Here is a 10132-nt window from a genome sequence, read left to right as displayed (position 1 = left end):
CTCTGGTTAAAGTCTCTGGTTAAAGGCTCTGGTTAAAGGCTCTGGTTAAAGGCTCTGGTTAAAGGCTCTGGTTAAAGGCTCTGGTTAAAGGCTCTGGTTAAAGGCTCTGGTTAAAGGCTCTGGTTAAAGGCTCTGGTTAAAGGCTCTGGTTAAAGGCTCTGATTAATTAAAGGCTCTGGTTAAAGGCTCTGGTTAAAGGCTCTGGTTAAAGTCTCTGGTTAAAGTCTCTGGTTAAAGTCTCTGGTTAATTAAAGTCTCTGGTTAAAGGCTCTGGTTAAAGTCTCTGGTTAAAGGCTCTGGTTAAAGTCTCTGGTTAAAGGCTCTGGTTAAAGGCTCTGGTTAAAGGCTCTGGTTAAAGTCTCTGGTTAATTAAAGTCTCTGGTTAATTAAAGTCTCTGGTTAAAGGCTCTGGTTAAAGGCTCTGGTTAAAGGCTCTGGTTAAAGGCTCTGGTTAAAGGCTCTGGTTAAAGGCTCTGGTTAAAGGCTCTGGTTAAAGGCTCTGGTTAAAGGCTCTGGTTAAAGGCTCTGGTTAATTAAAGGCTCTGGTTAAAGGCTCTGGTTAATTAAAGGCTCTGGTTAAAGGCTCTGGTTAATTAAAGGCTCTGGATAAATTCTCTGGTTAAAGGCTCTGGTTAAAGGCTCTGGTTAAAGGCTCTGGTTAAAGGCTCTGGTTAAAGGCTCTGGTTAAAGGCTCTGGTTAAAGGCTCTGGTTAAAGGCTCTGGTTAAAGGCTCTGGTTAAAGTCTCTGGTTAAAGGCTCTGGTTAAAGGCTCTGGTTAAAGGCTCTGGTTAAAGGCTCTGGTTAAAGGCTCTGGTTAAAGGCTCTGGTTAAAGGCTCTGGTTAAAGGCTCTGGTTAATTAAAGGCTCTGGTTAATTAAAGGCTCTGGTTAAAGGCTCTGGTTAAAGGCTCTGGTTAAAGGCTCTGGTTAAAGGCTCTGGTTAAAGGCTCTGGTTAAAGGCTCTGGTTAAAGGCTCTGGTTAAAGGCTCTGGTTAAAGGCTCTGGTTAAAGGCTCTGGTTAAAGGCTCTGGTTAATTAAAGGCTCTGGTTAATTAAAGGCTCTGGTTAAAGGCTCTGGTTAAAGGCTCTGGTTAAAGTCTCTGGTTAAGTGGTCTGTTTGAGTGTGTTTTTTTATATTTTTTATTTGAACCTTTATTTAACGAGGCACGTCAGTTAAGAACAAATTATTATTTACAATGACGGTGTGTATCCGTCATACTGTGGGTCCTTTGTAAAGTGTGTGTATCGGCTGTGGTGTGGGTCCTTTGTAAAGTGTGTGTATCGGCTGTGGTGTGGGTCCTTTGTAAAGTGTGTGTATCGGCTGTGGTGTGGGTCCTTTGTAAAGTGTGTGTATCGGCTGTGGTGTGTGTGTGTGTTGCAAAGTGTGTGTGTGTATCGTTATGGTGTGTGTGCGTTGTAAAGTGTGTGTGTATCGGCTATGGTGTGTGTTGTAGTGTGTGTGTGTTGGTGTGTAGTGTGTGTGTGTGTGTGTGTGTGTGTGTGTGTGTAGTGTGTGTGTGTGTGTGTGTGTGTGTGTGTGTGTGAGTGTGTGTGTGTGTAGTGTAGTGTGTGTGTTGGTGTGGTGTGTATTGTAGTGGTGTGGTGTGTATTGTGATGGTGTGGTGTGTATTGTGGTGTGTATTGTAGTGTGTATTGTAGTGTGTATTGTGGTGTAGTGTAGTGTGGTGTAGTATTGTATTGTAGTGTATTGTAGTGTGTTGTAGTGTGTTGTAGTGTATTGTAGTGTAGTGTAGTGTAGTGTGGTGTAGTGTAGTGTGTTGTAGTGTATTGTAGTGTAGTGTAGTGTAGTGTAGTGTGGTGTAGTATTGTATTGTAGTGTATTGTAGTGTGTTGTAGTGTGTTGTAGTGTATTGTAGTGTATTGTATTGTAGTGTATTGTATTGTAGTGTGTTGTAGTGTGTTGTAGTGTGTTGTAGTGTGGTGTAGTGTGGTGTAGTGGTGTATATTGTAGTGTATTGTATTGTAGTGTATTGTAGTGTATTGTAGTGTGGTGTAGTGGTGTATATTGTAGTGTATTGTAGTGTAGTGTATTGTAGTGTATTGTAGTGTATTGTAGTGTATTGTAGTGTGGTGTAGTGGTGTATATTGTAGTGTATTGTATTGTAGTGTATTGTAGTGTATTGTAGTGTATTGTAGTGTATTGTAGTGTGGTGTAGTGGTGTATATTGTAGTGTATTGTAGTGTAGTGTATTGTAGTGTATTGTAGTGTATTGTAGTGTATTGTAGTGTGGTGTAGTGGTGTATATTGTAGTGTATTGTAGTGTAGTGTATTGTAGTGTATTGTAGTGTGGTGTAGTGGTGTATATTGTAGTGTATTGTAGTGTGGTGTATATTGTAGTGTGGTGTAGTGGTGTATATTGTAGTGTATTGTAGTGGTGTATATTGTAGTGTGGTGTAGTGGTGTATATTGTAGTGTATTGTAGTGGTGTATATTGTAGTGTGGTGTAGTGGTGTATATTGTAGTGTGGTGTAGTGGTGTATATTGTAGTGTGGTGTAGTGGTGTATATTGTAGTGTATTGTAGTGGTGTATATTGTAGTGTGGTGTAGTGGTGTATATTGTAGTGTGGTGTAGTGGTGTATATTGTAGTGTGGTGTAGTGGTGTATATTGTAGTGTATTGTAGTGGTGTATATTGTAGTGTGGTGTAGTGGTGTATATTGTAGTGTGGTGTAGTGGTGTGGTCCATTGTGGCTATAGAGGGGATGTGTCTCTCCTTCTTCTGGTCCTGGTGGGTTTAGTCTGTTTACCTGGAAGACACAAGGGGACCTGGTCAATATAATCCACAAAGCAAGTGTGTGTGTGTGTGTGTGTGTGTGTGTGTGTGTGTGTGTGTGTGTGTGTGTGTGTGCAGAGCGTACCTTCAGCCCCTCGTATCTCAGGCAGCAGAGAGGTTCTTAGTTCAGGGAAGAGAACGTCTGGTTTCCTCTTCCCAACCGTAGCCATACGCTCGCGTTCGGACAGGAAGGAACGCTCGTGGATCACACTCTTCTCTGATATCATCTGGAGAGGAAAGAGAGAAGAAGAGAGGAGAGAGTGAAGAAGAGGAGGAGAAGAGGAGAGAGTGAGGATCTAGAGAAGAGGAGAGAGAGAAGAGGGCAGGAGAGGAAAGGAGAGGACAGGAGAAGAGAGGAGAGAAGAGAGAATGATATAGACTGACAGAGGAGTGGTTAGATGATATAGACAGAGGAGTGGTTAGATGATATAGACAGAGGAGTGGTTAGATGATATAGACAGACAGAGGAGTGGTTAGATGATATAGACAGACAGAGGAGTGGTTAGATGATATAGACAGACAGAGGAGTGGTTAGAAGATACAGACAGAGGAGTGGTTAGATGATATAGACAGACAGAGGAGTGGTTAGATGATATAGACAGAGGAGTGGTTAGATGATATAGACAGACAGAGGAGTGGTTAGATGATATAGACAGAGGAGTGGTTAGATGATATAGACAGACAGAGGAGTGGTTAGATGATATAGATAGACAGAGGAGTGGTTAGATGATATAGACAGACAGAGGAGTGGTTAGATGATATAGACAGAGGAGTGGTTAGATGATATAGACAGAGGAGTGGTTAGATGATACAGACAGAGGAGTGGTTAGATGATATAGACAGAGGAGTGGTTAGATGATATAGACAGACAGAGGAGTGGTTAGATGATATAGACAGAGGAGTGGTTAGATGATATAGACAGAGGAGTGGTTAGATGATATAGACAGACAGAGGAGTGGTTAGATGATATAGACAGAGGAGTGGTTAGATGATACAGACAGAGGAGTGGTTAGATGATATAGACAGACAGAGGAGTGGTTAGATGATATAGACAGACAGAGGAGTGGTTAGATGATATAGACAGAGGAGTGGTTAGATGATATAGACAGAGGAGTGGTTAGATGATATAGACAGAGGAGTGGTTAGATGATATAGACAGAGGAGTGGTTAGATGATACAGACAGAGGAGTGGTTAGATGATATAGACAGACAGAGGAGTGGTTAGATGATATAGACAGACAGAGGAGTGGTTAGATGATATAGACAGAGGAGTGGTTAGATGATATAGACAGAGGAGTGGTTAGATGATATAGACAGAGGAGTGGTTAGATGATATAGATAGACAGAGGAGTGGTTAGATGATATAGACAGACAGAGGAGTGGTTAGATGATATAGACAGAGGAGTGGTTAGATGATATAGACAGAGGAGTGGTTAGATGATATAGACAGACAGAGGAGTGGTTAGATGATATAGACAGAGGAGTGGTTAGATGATATAGACAGAGGAGTGGTTAGATGATATAGACAGAGGAGTGGTTAGATGATATAGACAGAGGAGTGGTTAGATGATATAGACAGAGGAGTGGTTAGATGATATAGACAGACAGAGGAGTGGTTAGATGATATAGACAGACAGAGGAGTGGTTAGATGATATAGACAGACAGAGGAGTGGTTAGATGATATAGACAGAGGAGTGGTTAGATGATATAGATAGACAGAGGAGTGGTTAGATGATATAGACAGACAGAGGAGTGGTTAGATGATATAGACAGACAGAGGAGTGGTTAGATGATATAGACAGACAGAGGAGTGGTTAGATGATATAGACAGAGGAGTGGTTAGATGATACAGACAGAGGAGTGGTTAGATGATATAGACAGACAGAGGAGTGGTTAGATGATATAGACAGACAGAGGAGTGGTTAGATGATATAGACAGACAGAGGAGTGGTTAGATGATACAGACAGAGGAGTGGTTAGATGATACAGACAGAGGAGTGGTTAGATGATATAGACAGAGGAGTGGTTAGATGATACAGACAGAGGAGTGGTTAGATGATATAGACAGACAGAGGAGTGGTTAGATGATATAGACAGACAGAGGAGTGGTTAGATGATATAGACAGAGGAGTGGTTAGATGATATAGACAGAGGAGTGGTTAGATGATACAGACAGAGGAGTGGTTAGATGATATAGACAGAGGAGTGGTTAGATGATATAGACAGAGGAGTGGTTAGATGATATAGACAGACAGAGGAGTGGTTAGATGATACAGACAGAGGAGTGGTTAGATGATACAGACAGAGGAGTGGTTAGATGATATAGACAGACAGAGGAGTGGTTAGATGATATAGACAGACAGAGGAGTGGTTAGATGATATAGACAGACAGAGGAGTGGTTAGATGATATAGACAGACAGAGGAGTGGTTAGATGATATAGACAGAGGAGTGGTTAGATGATATAGACAGACAGAGGAGTGGTTAGATGATATAGACAGAGGAGTGGTTAGATGATACAGACAGAGGAGTGGTTAGATGATATAGACAGAGGAGTGGTTAGATGATATAGACAGAGGAGTGGTTAGATGATATAGACAGACAGAGGAGTGGTTAGATGATATAGACAGACAGAGGAGTGGTTAGATGATATAGACAGACAGAGGAGTGGTTAGATGATATAGACAGACAGAGGAGTGGTTAGATGATATAGACAGACAGAGGAGTGGTTAGATGATATAGACAGAGGAGTGGTTAGATGATATAGACAGACAGAGGAGTGGTTAGATGATATAGACAGAGGAGTGGTTAGATGATATAGACAGAGGAGTGGTTAGATGATATAGACAGACAGAGGAGTGGTTAGATGATATAGACAGAGGAGTGGTTAGATGATATAGACAGAGGAGTGGTTAGATGATATAGACAGAGGAGTGGTTAGATGATATAGACAGACAGAGGAGTGGTTAGATGATATAGACAGAGGAGTGGTTAGATGATATAGACAGAGGAGTGGTTAGATGATATAGACAGACAGAGGAGTGGTTAGATGATATAGACAGAGGAGTGGTTAGATGATACAGACAGAGGAGTGGTTAGATGATACAGACAGAGGAGTGGTTAGATGATATAGACAGAGGAGTGGTTAGATGATATAGACAGACAGAGGAGTGGTTAGATGATATAGACAGAGGAGTGGTTAGATGATATAGACAGAGGAGTGGTTAGATGATATAGACAGACAGAGGAGTGGTTAGATGATATAGACAGACAGAGGAGTGGTTAGATGATATAGACAGACAGAGGAGTGGTTAGATGATACAGACAGAGGAGTGGTTAGATGATATAGACAGACAGAGGAGTGGTTAGATGATATAGACAGAGGAGTGGTTAGATGATATAGACAGACAGAGGAGTGGTTAGATGATATAGACAGAGGAGTGGTTAGATGATATAGACAGACAGAGGAGTGGTTAGATGATATAGATAGAGGAGTGGTTAGATGATATAGACAGACAGAGGAGTGGTTAGATGATATAGACAGACAGAGGAGTGGTTAGATGATATAGACAGACAGAGGAGTGGTTAGATGATATAGACAGACAGAGGAGTGGTTAGATGATATAGACAGACAGAGGAGTGGTTAGATGATATAGACAGAGGAGTGGTTAGATGATATAGACAGACAGAGGAGTGGTTAGATGATATAGATAGACAGAGGAGTGGTTAGATGATATAGACAGACAGAGGAGTGGTTAGATGATATAGACAGAGGAGTGGTTAGATGATATAGACAGAGGAGTGGTTAGATGATACAGACAGAGGAGTGGTTAGATGATATAGACAGAGGAGTGGTTAGATGATATAGACAGAGGAGTGGTTAGATGATATAGACAGAGGAGTGGTTAGATGATATAGACAGACAGAGGAGTGGTTAGATGATATAGACAGAGGAGTGGTTAGATGATATAGACAGAGGAGTGGTTAGATGATATAGACAGACAGAGGAGTGGTTAGATGATATAGACAGAGGAGTGGTTAGATGATATAGACAGAGGAGTGGTTAGATGATATAGACAGAGGAGTGGTTAGATGATATAGACAGAGGGGTGGTTAGATGATACAGACAGAGGAGTGGTTAGATGATATAGACAGAGGAGTGGTTAGATGATATAGACAGAGGAGTGGTTAGATGATATAGACAGAGGAGTGGTTAGATGATATAGACAGAGGAGTGGTTAGATGATACAGACAGAGGAGTGGTTAGATGATATAGACAGACAGAGGAGTGGTTAGATGATATAGACAGACAGAGGAGTGGTTAGATGATATAGACAGAGGAGTGGTTAGATGATATAGACAGAGGAGTGGTTAGATGATATAGACAGAGGAGTGGTTAGATGATATAGATAGACAGAGGAGTGGTTAGATGATATAGACAGACAGAGGAGTGGTTAGATGATATAGACAGAGGAGTGGTTAGATGATATAGACAGAGGAGTGGTTAGATGATATAGACAGAGGAGTGGTTAGATGATATAGACAGAGGAGTGGTTAGATGATATAGACAGACAGAGGAGTGGTTAGATGATATAGACAGACAGAGGAGTGGTTAGATGATATAGACAGAGGAGTGGTTAGATGATATAGACAGAGGAGTGGTTAGATGATATAGACAGACAGAGGAGTGGTTAGATGATATAGACAGACAGAGGAGTGGTTAGATGATATAGACAGACAGAGGAGTGGTTAGATGATATAGACAGAGGAGTGGTTAGATGATATAGACAGACAGAGGAGTGGTTAGATGATACAGACAGAGGAGTGGTTAGATGATATAGACAGAGGAGTGGTTAGATGATACAGATAGACAGAGGAGTGGTTAGATGATATAGACAGACAGAGGAGTGGTTAGATGATATAGACAGACAGAGGAGTGGTTAGATGATATAGACAGACAGAGGAGTGGTTAGATGATATAGACAGAGGAGTGGTTAGATGATACAGACAGAGGAGTGGTTAGATGATATAGACAGACAGAGGAGTGGTTAGATGATATAGACAGACAGAGGAGTGGTTAGATGATATAGACAGACAGAGGAGTGGTTAGATGATACAGACAGAGGAGTGGTTAGATGATACAGACAGAGGAGTGGTTAGATGATATAGACAGAGGAGTGGTTAGATGATACAGACAGAGGAGTGGTTAGATGATATAGACAGACAGAGGAGTGGTTAGATGATATAGACAGACAGAGGAGTGGTTAGATGATATAGACAGAGGAGTGGTTAGATGATATAGACAGAGGAGTGGTTAGATGATACAGACAGAGGAGTGGTTAGATGATATAGACAGAGGAGTGGTTAGATGATATAGACAGAGGAGTGGTTAGATGATATAGACAGACAGAGGAGTGGTTAGATGATATAGACAGAGGAGTGGTTAGATGATATAGACAGACAGAGGAGTGGTTAGATGATATAGACAGACAGAGGAGTGGTTAGATGATATAGACAGAGGAGTGGTTAGATGATATAGACAGACAGAGGAGTGGTTAGATGATATAGACAGAGGAGTGGTTAGATGATACAGACAGAGGAGTGGTTAGATGATATAGACAGACAGAGGAGTGGTTAGATGATATAGACAGACAGAGGAGTGGTTAGATGATATAGACAGACAGAGGAGTGGTTAGATGATATAGACAGACAGAGGAGTGGTTAGATGATATAGACAGACAGAGGAGTGGTTAGATGATATAGACAGAGGAGTGGTTAGATGATATAGACAGACAGAGGAGTGGTTAGATGATATAGACAGAGGAGTGGTTAGATGATACAGACAGAGGAGTGGTTAGATGATATAGACAGAGGAGTGGTTAGATGATACAGACAGAGGAGTGGTTAGATGATATAGACAGAGGAGTGGTTAGATGATATAGACAGAGGAGTGGTTAGATGATATAGACAGAGGAGTGGTTAGATGATATAGACAGAGGAGTGGTTAGATGATATAGACAGACAGAGGAGTGGTTAGATGATACAGACAGACAGAGGAGTGGTTAGATGATACAGACAGACAGAGGAGTGGTTAGATGATATAGACAGAGGAGTGGTTAGATGATATAGACAGACAGAGGAGTGGTTAGATGATACAGACAGACAGAGGAGTGGTTAGATGATACAGACAGACAGAGGAGTGGTTATATGATATAGACAGAGGAGTGGTTAGATGATATAGACAGAGGAGTGGTTAGATGATATAGACAGACAGAGGAGTGGTTAGATGATATAGACAGACAGAGGAGTGGTTAGATGATACAGACAGACAGAGGAGTGGTTAGATGATATAGACAGAGGAGTGGTTAGATGATATAGACAGAGGAGTGGTTAGATGATATAGACAGAGGAGTGGTTAGATGATATAGACAGAGGAGTGGTTAGATGATATAGACAGACAGAGGAGTGGTTAGATGATATAGACAGACAGAGGAGTGGTTAGATGATATAGACAGAGGAGTGGTTAGATGATATAGACAGAGGAGTGGTTAGATGATACAGACAGAGGAGTGGTTAGATGATATAGACAGAGGAGTGGTTAGATGATACAGACAGAGGAGTGGTTAGATGATATAGACAGAGGAGTGGTTAGATGATATAGACAGACAGAGGAGTGGTTAGATGATATAGACAGAGGAGTGGTTAGATGATACAGACAGAGGAGGGGTTAGATGATATAGACAGAGGAGTGGTTAGATGATATAGACAGAGGAGTGGTTAGATGATATAGACAGACAGAGGAGTGGTTAGATGATATAGACAGAGGAGTGGTTAGATGATATAGACAGAGGAGTGGTTAGATGATATAGACAGAAGAGTGGTTAGATGATACAGACAGACAGAGGAGTGGTTAGATGATACAGACAGACAGAGGAGTGGTTAGATGATACAGACAGACAGAGGAGTGGTTAGATGATACAGACAGACAGAGGAGTGGTTAGATGATATAGACAGAAGAGTGGTTAGATGATATAGACAGACAGAGGAGTGGTTAGATGATATAGACAGATGAGTGGTTAGATGATATAGACAGACAGAGGAGTGGTTAGATGATATAGACAGACAGAGGAGTGGTTAGATGATACAGACAGAGGAGTGGTTAGATGATATAGACAGAAGAGTGGTTAGATGATATAGACAGACAGAGGAGTGGTTAGATGATATAGACAGAGGAGTGGTTAGATGATATAGACAGACAGAGGAGTGGTTAGATGATATAGACAGACAGAGGAGTGGTTAGATGATACAGACAGAGGAGTGGTTAGATGATATAGACAGA

At 41.4% G+C, this 10132-nt stretch overlaps 1 protein-coding gene across 1 annotated transcript in view; it reads right to left on the bottom strand.

The window, feature by feature from the left end:
- Positions 1-1984: 1984 nt before the first annotated feature.
- The window catches only part of LOC129835552 (cyclin-dependent kinase-like 2), a 49992-nt gene continuing 41844 nt past the window's right edge, over positions 1985-10132 (bottom strand). The window contains exons 11-12 of the mRNA XM_055901238.1: positions 2879-3089; positions 1985-2767 (exon numbers count right to left, since the gene is read on the bottom strand). Of these exons, the coding sequence (XP_055757213.1) occupies positions 2712-2767; positions 2879-3089 (267 nt within the window). The 3' untranslated portion in view covers positions 1985-2711. The remainder of the gene's footprint in view (positions 2768-2878; positions 3090-10132) is intronic.

Source organism: Salvelinus fontinalis, chromosome 36 (assembly GCF_029448725.1).
Source record: "Salvelinus fontinalis isolate EN_2023a chromosome 36, ASM2944872v1, whole genome shotgun sequence".
In the NCBI taxonomy this organism is placed as follows: Eukaryota; Metazoa; Chordata; class Actinopteri; order Salmoniformes; family Salmonidae; genus Salvelinus; species Salvelinus fontinalis.
Note: the sequence above shows the minus strand (reverse complement) of the source record. Positions and strands in the feature narration are given on the sequence as shown.